Raw genomic sequence first — 26,146 nt, forward strand, 5'->3', positions numbered from 1 at the left:
TAAGATCGGCCCTATACAATTTACTTACTCCCTTCCATGACAACATGAGAAGATGCGTCTTGGGTGACTACAAGTCCAACACAAGGTTGGTTCTTGGGTCTATCCTCCAAAGCCTCTACCTCTGCCTCTACCTAACTCCATCACCGATACAGGTCGGTAATCCATAAGGATTGCATTGCCCTCTTTGTCATATGAGACGTAAGGGTATACATAAGGCTCTTCATCGATCGGCTCCTCTACATAGTGGACTGGTGGATGGGTTACATAGTGTCCCGGTGGTCTAGGTATGCCCATGGGGTTTATCTCCATCCTAGGAATGGCCGGTTTGGAATCATTGGGTGCTGGGAGAGCCAATGGGGATCCCTTTCCAAAGAAGTTTAGCGGCCTATTCACTAGGTAAGGCTGTGTGTATGGTTGCAAGGTGGTACAGGAGTCTCCTCTCAGTACCCTACAATGCAAGGTATCATGGCCTAACCTACCACAATTTGCGCAAGGTCGAGACCTAGGGTCCACTCGGCTGGGCACGTAGTTTCCACCACAATACACACATTGGACATAAGGGTGTGTTGGTCATCTCATCATCTCTTGTAATTTGGCTAGCTCCATCTTCATCTCTACTAGCTCCTAATGACTTGGGTAGCTCCATCTTCATCTCCGCTAGCTCCTGATGACTTGGGTCAGTGCTCTTTCCTTTATCTTGAGTACTTGGGCCTGATCTTTTTCTTGTCGTTGAAGCTCTCTCAAAGCTTCTAGCATTAGTCTCCTCTCGGGTTGAGCTGGTCATCCACTCTAATCGCCTCGTCGAAGAACCTAGCTAGCACATCTCACTGCACGCTTGAATTGCCTACCAAGGCCTTGTAAAGTTCCTCACTTTGTATCCCATTGATGAAGAATGTGGAGACTACTCGTTTGGTGGGTCGCCCGACTGTTGAGATTCTCTTGAATAGAATCTGCACATGGGTGACATAGTCTTTGATATCCTCCTTGTCTTTCTACTTGGCGTTCATCAGTTGCACTAAAAGGTTATTGGAGTACATGGGCTTAGAGAATCTCTTAATGAAGAGACTCTTGAGGTTGTCAAAGTTAGCTCACTCTCAATAGCATCTAGACTTATGTACCAAGTCCTACCCCTATCGCCTAACAATAAACCAAAAGCTTGCGAACACTGAGCAAGATCAATGAGGTCGTTGGCCTTGCAGACTTGCTTAAACTGCTCTACAAAGCTATATGGATTATCATTTGGCTAATACTTGTCTAATTTCTTAGCCACAACAGGGATTCTCGATTGGCTCTTAAAGCCCTAGTTAACTCCTAATCTTGCAAAGCAATGAGATTGCCAATGCAACGGCACTCTGCTCTGCTAACGAGTTGTCTAGCAGTCTCTTTGTAAGAAGCTCGCTCAACGTGAGATTGCCTTCTAGCGCTCTTTCCTTTTTGCGTCAGGTCCTGTCCTATCTCTGATTACTAGGGCTAGTACTCACTGAATCACATGCATTTCTATATTTTGTCGCAAGCTTCTAGCTTGTTGTTCCCGATTGTAGGCCACTATGCACTGCAAAGCTTCCCGTGCTAGTCTCCTCTCCTCTTCCAAGTCTGCTATGATATCCTCGGATGGCCTAGCATGGTGGTCCATTTGGGTCTACAGGTTGTACTTGCTCACCATCTATTGGATTTCATTCGGAAAATCCCCCAGGTCGAGCTCTTCTTCGCATTTGCAATTCGTGCTAGTCTCTACCATATTTGTGATCTCTTGCTCCACCAGGGTATCAATGAGATTAATCAAATCGAATAGATCCACTCCTCCAATGGTGTCAGTCCTTGCTACATCTGACTCCTGTGTCCCGTCCTTGCTTGGTCCTATACTTGGGGTTCTCGATCACCCGACTACATTTCAGGGTCTTCTCCTATTAGTGGGTTCATTCTAATTGTTAAGTCTAAGTGAGTTCCTTATTATTTACAAATCGCCCTTAACTTACACTCACTCGGTGTGTGTGTGCGCGCGTACTCTCTTCCATGCACCATGCGAAATCAAGCTTTTAGCTTTTCTTAAGTACAGTTCAAGTGCTAGAAAACTATGTGGGTGTAAATACAAGGTGACAATTGCAGCTCTTGCACTCTCGTCTACATACTCAGCCTAATGGGGCTCTAGGTTCAATTCCTAGTTGTTCTTGCTAGTGATTAGGGTCTGTGTTGCATCGTTCAGCTCATTCAAGGTCAAATTGGGATCTATTGGTTAGCATACGGCTCTAAGCATGTGGAATATATTGATATGAGTGTCATCACTATTCTTGGCCACTCAGCCACAATTTCTAGGATTAGATTTTCCTACAAGGCTTTTGGTGAATTCTTATGTTGCAGGTTGTACTCTCCATCATCCTAGACGCACTAAATTTGTTAGTTTTGATGTGTCAAAACCTGGTCCGTCGATTCTGCAGTGTCCAATTACAGGAATCGAACGTCTGATTTGACAGCTGTCTGATTTGGAGTGTCTGATTCTGGATGGTTTGATTTTCATGTATGATTATGGGATGTCTAATTTTCAAAATCAGACAGGATGGGTTGGTCTGATTTGAGTGTGTATGATTGCCAAAATCAGATAGGGTGATTCGAGAGTCCGATTTCCAAAATTGGACGAGGTCACAGGTCCAAGTGATCGGATGTGTAGAAGTGGTCCGATTTTTGGTCATCCAATTCTTGTAAAACTGAATGGGTGTAGAGTGTCCAAGTGTCCGATTCTAGGAATCGGACACTAGTAAGGTGATCTGATTATGTCGAGCCGAGGAGCCAAAATGATGAAAAATCAAATCGCCAACACTATTGTGAGTAAGCTAGCAATCAAGGACTTCCAGAATGCATCTATGACTACAATGTAAGGTTTGTATATACATGGGATGCACTAATAATGCCCTTTCTATTCTGTCATGGATGCATAAGATTGTTTATTATCATATTCGTTGAGCATTCCTTGCTATTTATGTAGGGGAGTTAGCCAATAACCTAATGCATTTAGTGTAGGTCCTAAGGAGCCCTTATCCTTGGTTGATTTTGTGCTTCAACAAAGTTATGACCAAGGGTTTGTTTCAGCAGTATGCTATTGAATGGTCATTTTGTGGATTATTTCATTAGGCCAAGAGGGCCAATCATTCTATAGTGCAATGTCATATTTTGTTAGGCCAATAGGACCACGTGTCTATTTATTGTAGGTGTAGTTAATGGGTTTTGTTTTAGTGATGTGCTATACAGATTTAGCGGAACCTGGAGGGAGCCTCTTGCTGTGTCGAAGCTTCTTGTGGCCAAGTCCAAGTGATATTCTTCCTTTATGAGTACTTTTCTTTTATGATATATGTATTTATGTACTTGGGGAGACAGGAGCAGTTGATTATCATCTTATGAAGGTCTAGTAGGCTCCTAGGGACAAGCTAGTCGATGCCTTGTCTTCTTAAGGATGGCATCTAGTTGAAAAAGAAATACTAAGGAAGGTTGGAGTGAAAATAAAAGTGAGCAAAAAAGAAAAGATTTAAGTCTTGCCTTGCAAGAGCTTGGTAGGTTCTTGGGCACCGAATGAGGACCTAAGGCCGATAGCCTATTCTACTTGGGTCACCAAGCTCAGCTCCCTCCTTTTTACACACCTAGTAGGTATGCGATCTATAGGAGTCCTCACCTAGTAGGAGTTCCTGGTCTAGTTGTCTGAAGTTGGGTGGGTAGTTCAGGCCACCACCTAGGATAACTTCTTTGATGGTTCTTTTTAGCCAGTATGTGTTGGAGCAATTGGTTAGCAACTTGCTCTGGACTTCTGTCAGATTATGTTGGGCTTATCCCTTGAGGATTTTCATGCCTTGATTTTGTCAAGGAGGGGTAGGGTGAGAGCTATTCCTGTATTTTGTTTTCTTATGTTTTGTGGCAGCTTGATGCTTTTTATGGTTGTTTTTGTGCAAATCAATTCATGGGTTTTAAAGGGCTGAGTCGCTTTATCACGTGCTTGCCAATGAGAGCAGATTTTTAGAGCCCATTTTTGAAGCAGAAAAGTGGCCCGAGGTGTAAAAGACCAATTTTTCATGGAAAATGAAACAGGTTGTGGATAGATGTGCTAGAGTTTTCCTAGATAGAGTTCGATGCCAAGAATGCAAGACAAGTCTTAGTTTGTCAATAGGAGTCTATTTGCCTCCCCCCCCCCCCCCCCCCCCCCCATTTAATCCCCACAAGGTTTCATGTTATAAAGCAACTATGTGATCTACGAGCTAGAAAGTGCATGACCTAGGCCATATTTATAGATTTTGATGCCACCAAGCTAGCCGTCTAGTCCGTTTGTGAATTGGAGTTCGTTTGGGCCTTCATTTGGCAAAAAACCACTTGACACAGTGTGAAAACTAAAAAATTGAACTAGTTTTTTAAAATTTTAAAGCCTTAAGCCTTAGTCAAAAGGTTAAACATACAAATTCTGAATCGAGGGGGGTTTTGGCACACCTTCTTGATTTAAAAAATGGATTATTGTGGCTGTTTCTCGTCAAGGGGAGGCAAGGGGGCAGTAAGAATGAGATTTTTCTCACCATCCAATGCAAGAATCAAATCAAAAAATGATGTACTAAATGAAGAGAGCAGTTTTTATTCTTTCTCTCTCCTCTTGTGTGTTTCCATGGCTGATTCTATGAGAGAAGGGGGTGGGTTGAGATGATGAGAGATTTTGATCGTGCGATAATATTGGAGTGTGAAGGAGCAAATATGGAGCTTGGAAGGATCATCAACAGCTATTGGAAAGCGTCAACGGGCCTCCAATCACGAGATATGTATGATATAAGGTGCGGTTTCATAAGTAAGTCATAAATATAATTGTTTTATGAGAAATTTTGATTGGAAATGGTTGCATTTGTTGTCAATGTTGTGATTTTTTTATTAAAAAATGTTAAAGAAATCAAGAAAAATCAGTCATCTAATCATGTCTTTATAAACATGCAAAATCCACAACATTGTGGTTTTAAGAGAAATCATGCGATTTTGGAGTTTTGTTGTGCATATGGTGTTCGAATGGGATGGATGTGATAGAAAAATAATTATCAATAAGATCAATCAGTCTAAATTGGTATATCAGAAAATATTCATATTTATCAATAAATAAATAGTAAAAATAAAAATAAAAAATAGATTTTTTTCATCCAAAAATAGAACAAAATAGCATTTGTATTTGTGAATGTATGTATGATAAGGCAGAGGCATGAGGTTGAGCTAGCCCTATCTTCATGTTAAAGTGGGTATTTACTGCTTTTATGAAGGAAAAATACATAAAAGAATACTCTCGAAACCTACCACCGAATGCACAACCTTAAGCAGTAGGGAGAAGGGGGTGTTAAGTGTTGATAATACACTAAATTTTGATATTTTTCTAATGCATGGCATATAGGATACGTGTGGTTTAAAATTAAGAGGGTTCAATAGCACGAGCATGCTCGGTGCTGGCCCTAGGCAACGTAGCAATCTCATTTAGAGTACAGGCATGAAAAGAAATATTTTTGCACCTTTACAATGCTAGTTGTTGATGAAAAAAATGTTTGGTCACTAAGAATCATACACAATCTCATTACACACAATACATGGTATCATCCTTGATGTACATCAATTGTTTTCATGAACAATGACCTACATTGAGGAGATGAGGTACCCTAAGCTATAGGGTTACTGGTTCGTTGCTTTGGGGAGTATTTAGTGAGGACTATCTATTATCTCCTAGAACAACTAATTAAAAGAGTGAAGCATGTTTAGTATGTGTTCTATGTATGAATGGCACATTTTGGGGCCAATCCCCGAGGTGTAGGAGAGCCATAGTGGGGCCACGGCAATCAACCAAGAGGTGCTCCCTTTGTCTGTGCTTACGTGATGTATTACACCAATATGTGTAGGGACTCCTTGTGAGGAGTGTGGGAAGGGTTATCCTTTGGATTACAATCTATACAAACGCCAAGTTCTACATCAAATGTTATTAGGGCAGTATACCCCTTAAACGCTCTTGGCTGCGAGGTCGTGTGGGGTGGTTTGGGTATGTAGTAGAGGCCCGACTAGTGCCATAGAGTCAATGTCAAGCCCATTTTAGGTCCCAACAACGAGAAATGGGATCCATATACCAAACATGAGACTATCACATACAACAATGAGTCACTGGTTATGTGGGCATTGGCACTGGCTCCCTCTCTCCAACAGGGCCTACGTTGGAATTTACAAGTAATGAATGGCCAAATAGTGGAGGAGGGAGACAAAAAAATGACACAAATTAATGGCATAAATGTGACCAGGTCATCTAACATCCAATAATGAATGTGACTCACACACGAGGTGACTAAACTGCTAGCACCCTCTCTTAGATCATGGTGATCTTACACAATACAAGGATATGATGGTAAGGACACATCATAGTCCATACAACAAAGACCACCAAAAGAGAACCATGGATACCCAAGTAGTGGGTGTGTAAGCCACCACACCAAGGTGCCTTATAGAGAACCTAATGTCAATGTCGTTCATACAAGAACCCAAAAGTAGAGTAGAATCATAATAACTCTCTATGTCTTTCAACAATGTCTCATAGTAATATACATGACCATCCTGTCAAAAATACCTTTGAACATTTGTGACCATGGATTCCCCAGACCGTCAACAAAGTGTCCCCTCGTGTGAGCTTGGATGAGGAGCCAAGCCCACTCTCTATTAAGAAAGAGCCCATCATGAACTTGGATGGCAATCCTAGTTCTAGGATTTGAACCTGACAACGATGCATCTAGGATGCCCCTCTCTAGAACATGTGCACCTATATACATGTATAGATGAGGCATACCTGCCCTGCCTCACTACCCTTTCACACTCCCTCTCTATCATTAGAGAGTTGTGAGGATGACCACATCACATGCACTAGAAAGCAATAGAAGGAGGGGTTGTTAAGCCCTTCTCGTGATTGGAAGAAAATGACCCGTTTTGTACCTTAGCCTTGGCCTTGACCAAAGGATTTGAATTGGAGTTGGAGGAAGAGGATGATCTAGTAAAGGAGGCCATAATCTTCTTCTTCTTTTTCTTCATCGTAAAGCCACTAACTCCTTACAATCCTTGTGCAAATATCTTCCCTTCCAAAAGTGACAAAAGCATCATCATGGACACCATGCCAAGAGTGAAACCTCCTTTGTAATCAAAAATATGCCAACAAGTAGCATCAAGGACATATATGTAAAGCTCATTGACCTTGATGATGTTTGGGCCCATAATGGATTAGACACTCTAGCAAAATTTGGAGGGAGATTGTAGAGCACAATCCTCACAAGATGGGCCTCTAGAAGGGTGAACTATATGTGATGAAGTTGATCCTATACCTAGGCAACTTGAAGCAAGAATGACCAAATACTATCCTTTGATTCAAACTTAATTTGTTAGAGCTAGTCATAAAGGGTAACTACATGCATAGTCAAGGAAGCATCACAACATTTGAAGCTTTGCCCATATGGCAAAAGCTATCCTACAAGAGGTGACCACTAGAAAAACTTCTTTAGAGATACATGGTGATTAAAAAGATTGATTGTTGAACGGTGTAAGATCCCACATCTCTCCTTACTTTTGAGAAACATGACATAGAGAATGCTCAAGCACATTGGGACAATTTGAATGCTTGCATCCACTCATTCATCTTTCTCTCATACATCCCAATAATCATTGCCCATGGGAATCATATGACATTGGTGACCCATCAAACATAGATACATTTGGAAAAACTTCACATGAGAAGTGCCCCATTAGATAACCTACATTTGGAATAACTTTACAACTAGATGATGGCCATGAACTGGATATCTATAAAGATACATATCCAAACATTGGATCCCAACAAGTCTACATCCATGAAAGATCGCACTAACAACCTACAATAACTGCAACAAGAGATCCTCAATGTGGGGAAGGTGATATCCTCCAAACATATGCTCATCACTCTACTTGCATGGCTACCCTTTGCTCATTCATCTCTCTCTCATGCATAGTATCAATCATTGCCCATCTGAATCACATCACAAGTGCCCCATCATATATGGATACATTTGGAGAAACTTTACATGACAAGTGCCCCATTAGATATGGCCCATATGAATCACATAAGTGCCCCATCAAATAATCTATGTTTGGAGCAACACCCATGAGCTAGGCATTTTTGGAGATACATATGTGGACAATGGATATCCCAACAAGTCTACATCCATGAATGATCACACCAACAAGCTACAATAGCTATAACAGGAGATCCTCAATGTGGGGAAGGTGATACCCTTCAAAGATAAGCTCCATCACTCAACTTGCACACGTAGACTCCAAGAACAATTTTCTTTGTTCGTCTTTAATCACTTTTGAATGGGTTAATACCTTCTTATGGGAAGAGTTGGTACTTGTAGTGTTAGATCAAGAGGACCATTTCAAGGTATTTTCTCTATAGATAGGGAATTCGAATTCTTTGATAGGCCAAAACTCAAACACAAAGAAGGAGGGAAATGAGAAGAAGAAGAAGGATGATAAATCTAAGAAGGATGAGGACCCCACCCACCATAGAGATAAATCCAAGAAGGAGAAGGACCCCACTTGCCACAAGTGTAGTAAGACATGTCACTCAAAAATAAATTGCTCGGATAAGAACAAGGACGAGAAGGAGACTTCCAAAAAGGATATTGGGCCTTTAGAAGTAGCAATATTTGCTTCAACTACAGAAATGTTTCTGCACTTTGAGATGGTGGAGATATCTTCATCTTATGATGCAATGCTAATGGTACTCACTGCATGCAAATGGATCATGGACAATGGCACTTCCCACCGCATGACTCCATCCATAGAAGGCATTGAGCATTTGTGTACAATGCAAAGCAATTTTTACATTAGAGATAGTTCGTTGATTTCTATTCATGGTATTGGTGAGATTCAAGTTATCCCAATGGACATGGTAGTGCTTTTACATCAAAACTCCTCTATGTGCCTAGTCTTAGCTCTTAGCTAATTTCTAGTGAGCAAGATTTGTGGCCTAATGCTGATCGCTCAGTTCTACATTTATTCTTTCCAAACTTGCAATGATTAGTCAAAAGAGGTAGTGTGCCAAGGTCATGAGGACCATGTTATCTACAAACTGAAGAATATAGTTGCTCTTTCTCACTACCTTTTTTCTTCTTAATCCCAAAACAAGTTATGGCATGATCAATTCAATTACCTTAACCATGAATACTTTTGGAAGGGGACTCATGAAAAAATGGTTTGTGGCTTAAAAGAGTTTGGGTTGAGCAAACTCAATGTGTCTCTTGCACCAATGGGAATCACAACAAGATCCCATCCCCAAAAAAGGCATCTCAAGGGGCCAAGTCCCCTTGCAGTTTGTATTCATAGACTTATGTGGACCTACATGACAAGAACCCCTTAAAGGGATTAGGTATCTTATGCTCACTATTGATGATTCAAGTATCCCTTAAAGGGAGTAGATATCTTGTCCTCATTGTCAGTTATTTAAGTTGGATGACATGGGCTTTATTTTTGCAATTGAAGCCACATGCATTCTCTCGCTTTTGAGACCAATTCATATATGAAGACACACTATCTTAGTGAAATCTAATAGCCATTATGGCTAACAAAGGTGTCCAATTTACCTCAAATGAAATGGCTCAATTCTAGGTGGATTAAGGGATACATTAATATTTTTGTCCTAGAAAACAAGGGACTTATTTTACGATGAGTTACAAAATGGTAGGGAGGATGGAATAATTTGTTTAGACAATAGAAAAGATGAGAAAATCTTCAAGGATCTAGAATAATTGGATAGAAATGAAGGGTGATGAAGAAGCCTAGCATATGGGCAGCATATGGAAGACTTCAATGTTAAATCTTAAGCATCAAATCTCTATAAAAGAACACTTGAGAATAGTAGACAACTTGCTATCCAAACAAGCCCCACTAGACAATATTGGAGATAACTTTGTATAAGGACTTATCCAACTAGGACACGCCACATATCAAAACAAAGCTCTTGAAGAGTACTTTGAACATGTATAGGTGGCATTTTATTGAAAATAGGGAAGAATGAAATATGGTCTAAAATAGACTATTATCTAGATGTTATGTGCAGCATAACAGAGAAAATTTAGCTAGTCTTCAACCAAATGTTAGTTAATCCCTAATAGAAATTTTTCCAAATAGAAAGTGAACCAATAATGATATTCCATTAACGCAGATCAAAAGGATACTTATCATCCAAAGCATCCCCACTAGGTCATAAAACTAATCCACAATATTATCTTCATGCACTAACTCATACTCCAAATCATCAAGGAAAATCATACAATTGACTTTGGTGCTGCCATAGATACACTTAGAAGCATACGGTAAAGTTCAAAAATTGATTCGTATATTCCCTCATAGAAAGACCACGCTCCTCTAGGCTATACCAACATTGAGCAAGTTTTTCTTTCTCTACTAGGGAAACAAAGACATGTACCATGAGTTTCTTAAAGTCCTCTCAGCTTTCCACTTAATGGCTTTCTTTCTCCATATAGTGCCACCATGTATGTGCAAAGCCTTGTAAGTGCAAAGTGGCAAACTGAATATTTTGGTCATCCATCCTTGATACAATGTCAAAGTAAGATTCTAGTTTGGTTACCCACTCTTCAAATGGAGAAGAAGATTGACCATTATACTTGGGTAGCACTATCTTATCGCTATGTTCCCATTCATTGTACATAGGTTGTCCATTATGGAATGAATCATTTGATTGCCTATAAAACCATTGTTGTTGGAATAATTTCTAACATAAGAAGGCTAAGATCTTTTTGTATGAATGGGCAGTCTTTGAGGAAAACAATTCACTCTACCAATGCTACCATTAGGGTCATCATTCTTATGAGAAGTTTCTCCTATCTTAAAAGTGGAAGGAGGAATCCTTGATTTACCAAGAATACCTTGGGCATTGACATTTACTGATTGGAATGGTGGTCTTTAAATATGTATTCTTTCAACTTCTGTCTACAATCTCTCTTTATTTTACCATGATTTTTCCCTTTCTTTCTCCTTCATTTGAAGTTCCCTTTCTTTCAATTGGATTTTCTTTTCCCTAGCTTGGTATTCCATCCATTTCTCAAACCGATAAGCAATTCTATCAATGGAAGATTGGGTTTGATTCATGGCATCCAGTAATTGCTCATGTCTAGAAGAATGACCGATCTCATGCTCACACAAAGTGGCATTCAATTGACTAAGTTCTCCGTACACTTGAGTATCATCCAAAGACCTTTGAGTGTCATTTTCCAAGAGGGAATATTTTTATCTATTGATGGGAATGCTTACACTTTTAGAGTGCATGGCTCCATCTATCACCATATAGGTCCTTTACTTTCTAACATGCAATGACAAGAAAAGCCAAGACTTGCATAGATTTATGTTTATGATATTGATGATGAGTCATCTAATCTGTTAAGTGTTATGCCTGATCTGCTACCAAGTTTACTTAGGAAGTTTCAGTCTTATGATGCATCAATACAACATATATGCATTGTCTTTTAAGTCTATGGGTATACAATCGTAAAACAATCCCCTGCATGATTTAAGAATGACTATTTTTGGTATTCAACAAACTAGTAGGCAATACTTGACTCTAATGGCAACAAAGGTTGTAGGTATTGTGCTAAGCCAAGGTGATTAGAAGACCCTTAATCCTTGATACATCATTTTTATAGCCGAGATGGTCATTGTATTGCTATTTAAAACTTACATAGAGCATATGTGCCAATGTTGTATGTCCTTTTTCCTACGAGTGATTATGCTTGGCAAGTAAATGTTTCTTATACTAATATTAATATTTAAGTTAATATAAATGAACTTTTCAATAAGGATTGTGTTACTAAAATGCAATTTTATGCATTTCCATTTTAAGTATGCAGAGACACTAAAGTGTGCATGTTGTGCGATGGTCGACTATTACAACAAATTATTGTTGATGCTTATTGTAGCATAGAATAACCCAATTTGGCTGGGTTTCATCAAAATCAATCTTTTTTATGCTCATCAAAATCAATCAATTTTATGCTCCTTAGTTAATGAAGGCTTAATAGTAAGACATGATGGGAGTGATAGATAATGAACAAGCACATATCACTAGTGCCTGTAGTGTCAAAAGGGTGGCTTTTCCATCTTCTTTTATAGGTGAGCCAAGGCACATGTACTAGTTGTATCAAGATGCCATGGCTATAGTGCAAAGAAATTGGAAACCTGAACTTTTTATAACAATGACGTGTAATCTAAAGTGATTAGAGATAATTGATGCTCTATTACTTGGAGAAAATGCATATAATCTTCTAAATTTGACTACTTGAGTGTTTCATAAAACATTCTAATATACGATGCATACATTGTTGAAAAAACATCTTTGGAAATGTTGTAGCCTATGTCAGTGTGATTGGGTTTCAAAAGCAAGGGATACCACATTCCCATACTTTGCTAATTTTGGAGCATTCTTTCAAACCCTCTGAAGTGTATCATTATGATAGATTGATTTGTGTTGAGTTTCTTGATAAATTAAAGTTTCCAACTTTGTTCAAGATAGTTTCAAAAGTAAGGTTTCTAGCTTTTTTTTTAGATTGTTTCAAAATGTAGCATTCGTAGCCCTTATAGTGAATTGAACCCCAAGAGTCTTTGTATGTGTGATGGTTAATATACTAAAATTTTCCTTGAAGATTCATGGTTCTAACAACCATTAATACCTCGTGCTATATCATCAATAGGAGGTGAGATTATGAAACCACAATGACTATAAAGAGAGATTTTGTTAATAATCAATGGGTTGTTCCATATAATCTAAAATTAAGTAAAAAATACAATACACATATAAATATGGAAGTGTGCTCAACAATAACAGGTGTTATTTGTATAACGATATGTATAAGGAGAAAGATCATGCAGCGATCAAATTTTCCATTGGGTCTATGAAGTGGATGACATGCAAATTTCATGCACAATATTTTTCGGTTGAGGTTCATTCGGCATTGAATAGTACAAGTGTCTAGGAAGTGGATGAGATCCAGATTTATTTAGATTCACAATATGTTTTTGGCTCTAAGAGGTATATAAATGAATATGTGATTATCCACTACATAATGAGAAGCCTAATGCACAATGCTTGTAGGTGCACTTGCATAGTGGGAATTATGTAGTGTTCCAAGATATAGATAACATATCAAATGTTATGCAAAATGAAGATATTAGAAACACTACTCTTACTCAATGATTTTTATGCAACCATACTTGTCCGAAGGCTAGAACTATTCACTATTAAGATTTTCCAAGATATTAGGTATGGAATGCACAACATAATATATGGAGCAAGAGAAAGCATAAAAATATATATGGTTGGATATGCTTTGTGGCACCTACCTGTTGTGAGTGTTACTAGTTTAAATGCTATTAACTGTGCCTTGAGGATGTACTTCTTTTGAGGATTTGTATAATAGTGGCAATGTGATGTACAAATACTTTTAAGGAAACTTATATTGCAAAAAGCATGCTAGAAAGTGATGATGAGTGTGCTATGTGCTTAGAAGAAGATGCCTCCATGCAAATTGGTGGTTAACTCTATACTTTCTTTGCTATAATTCTAGTATTTTGTGAGCTTTCTCAGCCTAGTTAGGTTTGGAAAAGATTTTGGTACTATTGGTAGGACATCTTGTATTAATTGCAACTAGAACATATGCATGTTTCTCTTGTTATTCTGCAATAAGAGCCATTTAACAAGGCTTTGTTACATCTTCAAGATCTTTTATATCAATGTGGGAAGATTGTTTGACTTTGATGGGATATGAAAGCCTCATTGACCACATGCTCAACTACATACAAATCCCCTTTTAAAAGATAACTATGCATACGATAGAATTTTTATTTCTATGGACCAATATAGAGTTTTTGTTTCTATGGAGGTAATATTGAATTATAGATAAGGAATTGCATACTCATTGTATATAGTGTACTTATGGATGATGTCGATGCAACCTCTAGGTATATATTCTTTTTGGATGATTCCAATGGATCTAGAGAGAACTTTTTAATAAAAGTTTGCTTGCTAAGTTGCACAGTGATCATCATATAGCATTAGCAGCATCATCATTTTGCATTGTTGCCTTATTTCTACAAGATGGTTGTACAACTCACTCAAGGATTAAAATGCCATTAGAAGTAGATAATTGATGAACCCTCAAAGTGACTTAGCTCCATTGTTGAGACAATTGAACCTTATTTTGTGGGATGAGGCTCTTATGATGCATTGACATGGCTTTGAAGGAGTGATAGAACTTTGAGGGATATTATGATTTGTGATAAACCATTTGGTGGAAAGTTTACTTTATTTGGATGGAACTTTAGATAGATCTTACTAGTCATGAAGATAAAGGGCTCTTGGGAGGATATCATTAATGTGTTATTAGGTTATTCTCATTTGTGGCAGTACATTGAGGTGTTAAGATTATCTGGGAATATGCATGTGTCAATGGTTGTGGCAATTTGATATAATGGGATCATTATCTAGATTCAAGGGATAGGGGATGTAGTGGGCATTACAAATCTTATGAAAAATTTTGGAGCATATTTTAGTGAGCATGTTGTACTTGCATGGTGGAATATAGAGACGGCTACTTTGAATCATCAACATCACAATTGATGCACATGAGAGGTTATCTAGTATTGTAGTGCAAATTCAATTGCAGAGATAGATGATAACTCATTTTTGGACTCTGTAGAGCAGTTAAATACACTAAATCTTGGAGGCAAATTTCCTCCAATCTTCTTATTAAATATGAATGCGCCTATTATTCTCCTTAGGAACTAAATCCAAGAAAATATCTATGCAATAGCACACAATTGATATGTAAGGCTTTCAACTCACTTTCAACATAAAGGTAGTAGATACTATGATAACATTAGGAACAAATGTAGAGAAATCAATTTTTATTCTTAGAATCACTTTTATTCCCAACACTTTGCAATTTTCATTTACTATAAAGTAGAGATGGTTTTTGTTTGAGTGGCATTTACTATGACGATCAATAAGTCACAAGGGCAGACTTTGGTCATTGCTGGTCTTAATTTGAAAGCATCATATTTACATATGGATAGTCATATTGCTTTTTCAAGGGTGAAATTCCTCATACATTAAAAATGAAGAGAATGTGAATGTCATCATAAACATTGTGTACAATGATGTACATCCAAAAGGTGATGACATATATTGGTTTTTATAGAGATGCATGTGTTGATTGCCCCATAGGATCACTTCCATAGCACAGATGCCTACTCCAACCTGGGCGATTATCTAGCTTTCCAATATCAAAAGAAACAAAAATGCACTTTACGTGTAGTAACAATACATGATATTATAAGGACATTCACAAGAGTGATTGAGTGTTTGGATCTCAATGTTAACTTCTAGTTTTTATTGGGGTTGTATATTGTGGGTATACTCAATGTTTCTAACTAGACATAGGTGAATTTGGCTGGAAGAAGACGTTTCAATGATCTCACACTGATCATATACCAAGGGGCTACCCCAAGTATGAACTTAAGAGCTTGGGTTACATCAAGTTCTAACAGTACCTATTGAGTGGTTGATATATGTTAGGCCACTAGGTAGTACTATTATTTTGGAATGAAATGAACTTTGTGAATTGTTAACGATATAGATATATGTACCGATATTTACATTTTGATTTTCTTCAATTATAGGTGAAAGAAAGAGAGAGAAAACCATCATGTCCCTCATGCCATCATTGAGACAAAGGAATGTGCCAATACCAACACTCCATCCAAAAGCATGGTGTCAAAACACAAGAGTAGGATAATGGTGGAGTTCATGAGGACCATGTTGGAGCATCAAAAGGTGCCCTAGGATTTATGGGGAGAGGCCACATAGCAATGGCCCTTCATATCCTAAATAAATCCCCTTTGCAGGGTGACAGTTTCCTACATGACACCTTTTGCAACATATTTTGGCACTAAACTTGATATTTCTTGTTTACTCGAGGGTACACCTATAAAAAATCATCTATATAATGTGCATTCAAAGGATATTTAAAAATACCATGTAATTACATGCTATAAGGCCATAAAATAACCCATTTTACTTTACTAGACTTATAGATTTTTTTCAAATTGTATTTAAAAATGCCATTTTATAAATATAATCTAATAAATTTTACCAAATAAAATACCCTTTCTTTTGAACTCATGTGGTATCTGCATGTTCTATAAGATGCACTCTCGAGCTTGTTTAAGGTCTTTGGATATTTCTTGTTTAATAGGTTGATCCAAAGGCCTCACAACATTTGTTCATTGGCTACAATGCCCAATTAGTGGGTCATTGGTTGCATCATTGAGAAACTTTAGACATCTACACTAGCAAGGGCATATGCTTTGTGGAGTTTTTGACTTTAGATATGTATTAGGAGCACCCCATTCTTGGAGACCCATGCAGCAGGTGGTCACCACCACTCATTTATCATGAGTCATCCAAGATTGAGACTCCAAAGGAGGAGGGTCCATTGTTATCAACTTCACAATTAATGGTTGAGCTAGATCTAGTGTCCAAGATAGTGGAACAAATGGAGAACTAGCCTCCTTTCCAATGGGCTTATTAGAACCTCAAAGATGTCATTATTAAGGGTGCCCCATAGGAGTGGGAATGGCAACATGGGCCATGACCATCTCATTGGCATCAAGCCTATTCAATAGATTTTTCTACACACAAACTACAAGTTGATGACCCATGCTATGATAGATAGGGATTTGACATTAGTTAGAGAAGCATTATAATATCACCAAAGAGTAATGGATCAAGAATTAAAAGCCAATTAGTAGAATAGTATATACGATATGGTGCCTCAATGAGCCAAATGTGACGTTATTAGAGTCAAGTGGGTATTTCAAACTGTATATCAAAGATACAACTCTTTGGACAAACACAATGCAAGATTGGTGGTTTAGTGGCTTGCTTAAAAAGTTGGTGTAGACTTTGATGATGCCTTCATATCTATCACACAAATGGCAACCATTAGGGCTATTCTTGCTCTTGCTAGCCAAAGGAGATGGCTTGTTTATCAAACTAGTTGTGTGAAGCCATCATTTTTGAATACTAACTTGAAGGAGGCGATATATGTTGAGTAGCCTCCCCAATTCACATAGTCAAATGCCAAAGGAAAGGTGTACAAGCTAAAGAAGGCTCTCTATTGCCTAGAACAACCTCTACATTTATGGAATGAGAAGATAAATATCTTTCTATGAAAAGACTAGGGTATTAAAGATTAGACTCTGACCCCAATTTCTATGTCCACACCTTGGATGGCCAAATAGTTATGTTTATGCTTCATATGGACAACCTCGTATTAATAGGTGACCACACTCAAATGGTGCAAAAGACCATGGGTTCCCTCAAGCAAGAGTTTAAGATGAGCAACATGGGGTTGCTACACTTCTTACTTAGCCATGAGATATGGTACAATGAGGGGGATTTTCCTCTTTCAATAGTGATGTGTTCAAGGATTATTGGCCACTTTTGAGATGAGGTGTGAACTTATCCAAGTTCAAAGGATATTGATGCCTTCTAGTTTACTAATGGCTAGTGTGATCTTTGATTTGGCTTCTTAATGCAAGGCTAGTGTGATCTTTGATCAAACTTTTTGCAATATTTATGAGGGAGCCCCATAAAACTCATTGGTCAGCAACCAAGAGGATTTTGAGATTCCTCAAGAACATCGTGGATTGTAGTTTCTTCCTTCTAGTAAGCTCAGCTAATCTCGACATGGTGTCGCATAGATGGATTGGGCAAGAGGTGTCAACCATCAATTGGTTGACTAGGGGCTATTTCTTCTTTTATTAGGTTAGGTTGTTTCATGGAGAAGTAAGAAGCAACCTACACTAACCATTTCTCCTATGGCGGCAAAATATCAAGTGACCTATACCACTACATACGAGGATGTGTGGTTCCAAACTATTAGGTGAGGTTGGCCATCCTCAAAGCCGTGCTACTACCATACTATGCAACAACCAAAATTGCATAGCCATTTCTTGGAGCCCAATGTTTCATGCATTAACCAAGCATATTGAGATCTAGTATCATTACATCTAAGAGAATATATTGGATGGCTTATCCACCACGATGTTGTAAGACACAAGATAACTTAGTAGCTCTCTTCACCAAAGCTCTTCTTCAAGCAACATATCTACACTCTAGCTCCCTTAGTTTCATGACCCATCTAGGATCTTAGTGGGGTGTTAGAATATAAAGCCTCATATAGTTAGTGGGCATGTGAACAGGCAAGATACATAGGCATGTGGGCTATTCAGGTAGCCCCAAGAAGAGTAGTTGGATAGGTAGTCAAGAAGCCAATCAGGTAGGTTGGACCAAGTCATACAACAAGTGTAATAGGTTGACCCTGACTTTAGTGGGCATGTGAACAGGCAAGATACATAGGCATGTGGGCTATTCGGGTAGCCCCAAGAAGAGTAGTTGGATAGGTAGTCAAGAAGCCAATCAGGTAGGTTGGACCAAGTCATAAAACAAGTCAAGAAGCCAATCAGGTAGGTTGGACCAAGTCATACAACAAGTGTAATAGGTTGACCCTGACTTTAGCAATATGACCTAGCTAGGACCCTTGCCTATTTAGAGATTGTTATGACTGTCATCGTGTACATTCAATTTGTGAGAGTCAATGAGGTCATATGAGAGTGATACCTTACACACTCTCTTTGTGTATATTTAGTTTGTGAGAGTCAATGAGGTCATATGAGAGTGATACCTTTGACACTCTCTCTTGTGCATATTCCACTATAGATTTTAGCATTTAGCGTTCATCTTCTTTAGAGTTACTGTCCTTCTCTCTCTTTCTTCTTCATTTCACTCTCTCTCAAGCCATGCATTTTCTTCCACATTGTTACACTCTAGCAGCATGGTAGTTTCAAAAATAAAGGAAGAGAAATAAAATAAAGAAAAAGTACATGCATGTTTATTAGACTACACTTAAAGGCCCTTGAGTTAGAGATACTTGGTGGCCTCAACAAATCAACTTTGTCTCTAATCCTCTAATCTCCTTTCTCTAAACTTGTGGATACTCTCATAGGGTACATCAAAGGCCAAACATGCCTAGGAAGCTCTTTCTTAACTAGTGTCAAATATGAGTCCCTAAGTCACTTGCATGTTCCTTCTCCTATCACTCTATTCAGCTAACCCATTGCCAAAGGAATAAACCCACAAATAGCAAGGTGGAAAAAGGCACTTCATAATGAGAAAATTTCTCATTCACCAACTACAACCTCACAAGGTGGTTTAAGTCACCATGGAGAAATTCACATCAACACTTATTGGATAGAACCCCAAAATTTGTTTATCAAAGCTCTCATCTTCTTACAATCTTCTTCATAATTCCCTTTCCTCAACATTGAAAACATTTCCTATTCCTCTACCATCACAATACCCTTACTACAATTACAACCCACAACAAAGACCAAACCAAAGGAGCCACCTACTATATTTATGTCTACATTTGATAGAAGGTACTAAGGGACTTACACTCATCTAGAAGGGGAAAATTGATAAACAATTACAAAAGCTACCAAAAATACACTGCTAAAAATAATAACTACCAAAGATACTAGGTGAAACTTGAAATGCTAACACTGCATAGAGAAATAAAAGTGAGAGCCAAAAAAATATAAGAATAAGCTTAAGATATATTTTAATCCCTAGTGCTACTAAATATAGAGCTCTACAATTAATTCCATATTCCATAAACTCTTTCAATTGTTTAAAGAATCATGTAGCCTATAACTAATATTCAATGCAAAAGTTAAGAGTGTCATGATCAATCCTATGAGAATTATATAAACTTGTAGGTAAATCAATTGTCCCATGGATAAATCAAAAGTCACATATAGCCTATCTAAGCATGTAGTAAGTATGTGAATCCCGAAACAATAGTATGATATAGAGCTAAATCATGTGCAAAAGCCACAAAGGCTATAGGCCTTGTAATGGGAAAGATAAGAGAGAAAGGGTTGAGGGAACCCCCCTTCCATCTCTACTCCCCACCCCCACACCTCAAATGTAACTTTATGTATAAAAAGTAAAAAATAAATGGAATGGCTCAATCTGGTCTATGCAAACTTTGTGAGCTTCCAATTTCTTATCATGTTTTCCTTCTTTCAACTCCATAGCTTGAGAGAGAGAGAGAGAGAGAGAGAGAGAGGGGGAGTTTCATAGGGTTTGAAAGGATGGATAGAATCATTAACCAGTTTTCAATGTTAGGTCCATGAAGGCATAAACCTACAATTATGTTGGTGAAGGTTTTCCTTTTCGAGTCCTTTACCATTTGCCTTAGCTACATTCCACTTATTTATAGTTGCCACAACATTGTGAAGGTTTACACATGCACAATTAGGGAAAAACCTTTGTTTATGATACATTTTTTCTTCCTCATGCAATTGGCTAAAACATGGAACTATATGAATATTCTAAGTATATTTTTCCTTACTTCAAGCAATTGCAAAAAATGATAGGACGCTCAAAAGAAGGGGTGGAATGGAATAGCCATACCTAAGGAACAATTTTTAAGGCTCTTAGCTACCCTAATTGGTTTCTAATTCGTTCTTAAGCAAATCGAATAAATTTTCAAGAATAATCTTAAGCAAGTTGGATGAATTTTTAGGAAGAACCAAAGAGATTTGACAATTGGAAATTATATGCTTAAGGATGGATAAGTTAGAATTATCTTATCGATTCTCATTCTTACGATTTTTTTAAATCGTCCCTTAAATTGTTGGAAATGCAATCTTGGTAGGTCTTTGCAACATTATCAACAATTTAAAAGGCCTCTTCATTACATGAATAAGGTCAAATTGCCCAACGCAATGTGCTTGGCTATCTCTATCCCATCTGCATCTAGCATGTACTCTTCATATCTACTACCTATTGGAATTAATATACTACCTTCAAACACAACTAAAATGGTCATTTAGCCATTTTGGACAAGTGACTTGCCTAACCCATACATGTCGCGCTTCCATCCAAAGCATCAAAACAATTTAGGTGGAGACTGTAGCACATGTAGACTTCATTATGACACATTAGCTTGATCTTTTTTGGAGTGGAGATCTTGCAGTTATACTACCAAGTTATTAGTATCATTGACTTTTTTAATTCAAAATGCCTTCAACACACTTAAATAAAAAATTCAAGTTTTACATATGCTCAATGATGGGGTGTGTCGGAATATAACAACTACAAAAGAGTTCAAAAGCTTTACGTACGCTCAATGATGGGGCATGTTGGCATATATGGATTATAAGAAACAAAGCTGCTGTGGTATATTCATTACCAAATTCAAGTAGAATTAAACATTACTAGTGTCTTTTTGCTTTTGTTTTGTTGCATTGCCAAAACTCCATAATTGGGAATGCGAATAGAGAAACTTCTAAAAGGAGATGCCATTATGAATATTAGCCGATTGCATTCAACATAAAGACTTCGAGGAGGATTATGTTATATAGTACTAACCCCATCACAATACAAGCTCCACAAATAGCATAAATAGAAAACTTGGAAGTAAATCATTCAAGCCCATAACATGATCTTCACTCAGTAAAAGATCTTGAGCGCATAAACATACAGACTTCTAAAGCCATGATGCCATTATAGTTTACTAGTGGATTGTGCAGTCAACGTGCCTTTCTAAACAACATGTTCATAAATATCATATGTTTCTGCCTAGATGACCAATTGGCTTAGACCCGAGTGTTGCAATGACAACATATATGAAATCACCAGTAATTTCACCTACATGGCTACCTAGCACTAGCAGTGGCGAATTGTTCTAAAATCATAAACTCATGCCTTGGTTCCATATATCAATATCTCAGTTGATACCTTATACAGAGCTGACCCTATAATGACGACAGTGGGTAACATTCGGTGATTGTGGATCTAGAACCAGAAACTCTCAAAAGCAGTTATTCATGAAATACAAGAAAGCATTCTACATTTAAAGCTTGTCCCTGAACATGTCTACCCACAATGAAAATCCTATCCCCCAGGAACCTCAGAAGATGACTTTAGCAGAAGAGAGTGAATGGCTGTCAGAAGGCATTGGTGACTTCACACAAATAAAATGCCAGTTCACCATCAAGGTCCACATTCTGTAGACATTCTTGACAAAAGTCACACTGGCATTTTGTGTCTGGTCAGGATAATACACAGATTTGTCATAGCCACTAAGCTAATTGCATACCAAGCTGCCAGATCAGGTACATGAAAACAGCTCTTACATGAAATGCATATTAGGCTCCAACACCACAGCAGAGAAATTTCTTTGCACCAGTTAACTCAAAGATGGCTCATATCACAGTTTTAACACCTCAATTGGACAGAAGAACCTGAACAGTTTGGCTTGGAATATACTTGTTCAACCATGACAGATCAAGATTCACGTGAATAATGATAGCAATGCAAACACTAGGCAGTGACAGCATTCTACCAAATGCTAATGCCAGGGACACTTAAACTCCCAATACTTTACATCCCGGAAGGGCAGCTTTACAAGTCCTACGACCAAAGTTCATGCACTATGCCATCACCTAAGTCCAGATATTCAATAAAACTTGTCCAACACCTGAAAGGCATGCTTACGGCAAAACCAGACCCCACTTCAAGCTCGTACGAGCTTTCTAATATCCTTCTGGGAGGTTAACAACTGTCATAAGAGTTTATGCAGCTTTGCTTTCAATTTGAGGACTTGTAGTTTCTTGACAAATTAGCTAAACCAAACCTGTCATTGATTACTGGAACACACTCTGGCCGTTTCATGCTTAGAATCTCACGGCCACCACCTCCTCGGCAATCAATCCGCACAGTGATCTCCTGCCCAACTTTCATCAGCCGCTCTAAAAGAACCACACCACCTGTTATGCCCAAGTCAGTTGCTGGTAGATATCCTTCTCTGCCATTGGGTAGTGTCACAAAGTAGCCCACAGGCATCACATCCTTGATAATGCCTTGCATGGTACCTGGATCGCCTTTCTTTAAGCACTTAGCTGGGTCTAAGTCCACTCGCCTCGCCTCTTCCTCCATTTCTGCTTGACGTTGAGCTTGGGAAATAGGCTCTCTTCTGATAAATCGTTTCTGAGATGGAAAATACGATCGGGAACCAGACACTGACTCAGTCATCATGCCTTGATCCACATACAAGAGACTCCTACCTGCTGCATTTTGTCCTGCCTTTCCCTTCAATGCACAATACACAAGATGTCAGTAAGATGAAAGAATCCTATTAAGATATCGATTTCTCTCCTAAGAACATCTGAAGAACATACAGTTCCTTTGAAGACATATGCAAAATCTGGACTCGGGAAGAGGCTCATCAAGTCCCAAATTTCTTTGAAAGAAAAGATGCTCCTTTAAGAACCCTCACTTCACGCTCACTGGTATAGTCACAACCATTACACTAAAAAGTAGAAACCTTGCAAGATTCTAGCCTTAATACCCAACTTCGTACAGGAAATAATTACAACACTCATACTAAAAAGCAGAAACCTTGCAAAAGTACCTATGAGGACCAATAATATAATATAAATACATTACCGTGTATATTGTGTTCATACATTGAATGTGAGCCATTTCCGTCTCAATTCTATCCTTAATACCCGACAGCTTCAAAGCAAAAGCAGGGTGTTCATTATGCATAAGCTGCAAACATAAGCAGAGGCCTATCCAAGAGGCTGAGCACAAAATCAGCTTCATCCAAGAATTGGACCTTTCAATCTGCGCCTATGTGCGACAAGACTGTTTTGCAAAAAACTATGAGTCAAACGAATTGTTTTTTATCCTTTTTTGGGGTTGGCCGGGGGTATACGCAGAAGAGGAATCAGATTTCATCCCAAAATAAGCATATTGTGCAGAGACCTCTTCAAGAGGGTGAGCAACAACCAGCTTCGTCCAGGAATTGGACCTTTCAGTCTGTGTCCATGAGCGACAAAAAGGTCTTGCAACAAAACTGTCGGTCAAGCGCATCGATATTACCCAAAATCACAAACCCGATCGATCCATCCCTCCGCTCCCAATTCATTTCGAATCTATGGGTTAAAGCAAAGAAACCAATCGACAGAATGCATTTTGTTTTTCCAGCTTGAGGGATGAGATTTCATTCAGAAGTCGAAACCCTATCAGTTTAACCGGATGCTTGAGACCCTAACGAAAGGGGGAAAACTTTGCGGACGCTGTCAGGTCATCTTCAGAAGCTTGTATACAATACCGAAGAAGCCTAATAGTACAGCGACACGAATCATTCGGTCCATTTCCATATTCCGTCAACGACAGTGTGCGCACATATGACGACAGAGGCTTTCATTCTGGTTGCTGCGCAAAGAAAGACAAGGAGATACTTACAGACAAAGCACTGAAGGCCCTTGCCCTGCCCTGTTGACAGAGGAAGCGAGACGCATTGCGCAACGTCGCCGGAGACTTCATCGCCTCCTTCTTGTTCTTCTTCTTTTCTCCCCCCTTCCCGTCCTCCTCCCCCCTGCAATTTTCTTCTTCCTCTGTAAGCTTCAGGCGTCCTGATAAAAACACCCCATAAACCCTAAAAGCCTTCAGAAAATATATCCTTCCGTAACCCCAAAGAATCTTAATGTTTAACCCCGAACAAATCGCATATCTAATGTATGAAATGTCAAGCATGTCACTAGGCAACATATGTTTGCCTACATGCCAAAATGCATTCACCTATGAGATGTTGACTGTGTGAACATCCCTCTTTTTCTCTCTCTTTCTTTATGCATTATAGCAAAATCTATGTACCTCTATTTATGGATGTTAAGATTACAAAGTAATATTTTTTTTATGTAAGCAACACAATTTATATTTTTTTCATGGTTATTGAGCATATAAAACATTAGACATTTCTCAAATATATCTTCCATAACCCTAGAGCACACATATATTTCAAGCACATGGAGCTTAACAAAGCATGCTTAAGATTCACGCAAGGTTTCTTAAGTAAAAGATATATTCAAAGTATACGATGGATATGGCTTTGGTGAAGAACAGTGTTCTAGCTCTTTTTGCAATGAGCTCTCTATGTTTAGCAATTGCACTCTACTTACACTCCTCCTTCACTTGAAGGTGAGTAATTGGATTGAGGAGTTATCTCACTGTATTGAGGTTGGTTACACACCAAATGACAAATGCCCAACCCCTGCCCAAAGAGTATGCATTGCAATTTTCGAAACCAAACACAGACACAAGCACAAAGTCTTTACACACCAAAATGACATATTTTGTAAAAAAGTAAAAAATAATATGTTTGTTTGTAACGTGCGTGCTTGAAACGTCCTTGGCGGGACAATTTAGTGGTCCATCGAGATAATTTTCTAGGCAGCGCTGCTCGATACTCTTCCGGATAACACGGGGTTTGCTACCTAGATTCTCTCAAGTCCACTTTACGATGGAAGGTCTTGGCTGTCCCCACAAGAATCGACTTGAATTTTGGTTTCTAAGCAAGTTAAGGTCTCCTATTTGGAATTAACTAACATCACTCTTTGAACAACTGCTTGTGCTAGATTGCGTCGACTCGTATCGCACTTGGTTCAAGGAGAGTGAGAAACGAGAGGGAGTATGAAAACACCAACCCCTCTATCCATAAAATAAAGTCTCACTCTGTTCCCCTGAAACGATACAAAGTCAAGGGTCCTAGTTGATTCAAGGGCTAAGTTTCTCTATATTCTATCGTAACAAATTTGTGAGAAGCTCTCAGCTTACCGAGACCACCCTACCTTAGGGTGCATCTATCAGGGATCATGCCATCTCGCTTCCCTCAATTGGGTAGTTTTAGTTATCTACTTACCTAATACATTTAAGTTGTAGACGTAAAATCAACTTCCTTATTTAATCCTTTAAATCACAATGTTCGTTTATGTAATTTATAAATCACAACACACAAACAATGAAAACAAACCCTTTGAAATATAAGTTTTTTATTTAATAGAATTTATTGTATAAGTGTTCACCTTCTGCCCATATGAAAGAACAGCGTGAAGGCCATTATCTATCCAAGATTTTCGCCCCTAACTAGTGTCAAGG

General features: G+C 38.4%; 1 protein-coding gene across 1 annotated transcript; it reads right to left on the reverse strand.

Moving 5' to 3' along the window:
* Nucleotides 1–22,432: 22,432 nt before the first annotated feature.
* LOC148018234 (uncharacterized) lies at nt 22,433–24,664 on the reverse strand. The gene is made up of 2 exons (XM_087662076.1): nt 24,455–24,664; nt 22,433–23,293 (listed from the first exon to the last, which is right to left on the reverse strand). The coding sequence occupies exons 1-2, from the start codon at nt 24,533–24,535 to the stop codon at nt 22,793–22,795; spliced, it is 582 nt and encodes a 193-aa protein (XP_087518202.1). The 5' UTR covers nt 24,536–24,664; the 3' UTR covers nt 22,433–22,792.
* Between the last annotated feature and the right edge of the window lie 1,482 nt (nt 24,665–26,146).

The sequence above is a fragment of the Lygodium microphyllum genome, chromosome 21 (genome assembly GCF_053477565.2).
Source record: "Lygodium microphyllum isolate KBCC chromosome 21, Lygodium_microphyllum_v1.1.10, whole genome shotgun sequence".
NCBI lineage: Eukaryota > Viridiplantae > Streptophyta > Polypodiopsida > Schizaeales > Lygodiaceae > Lygodium > Lygodium microphyllum.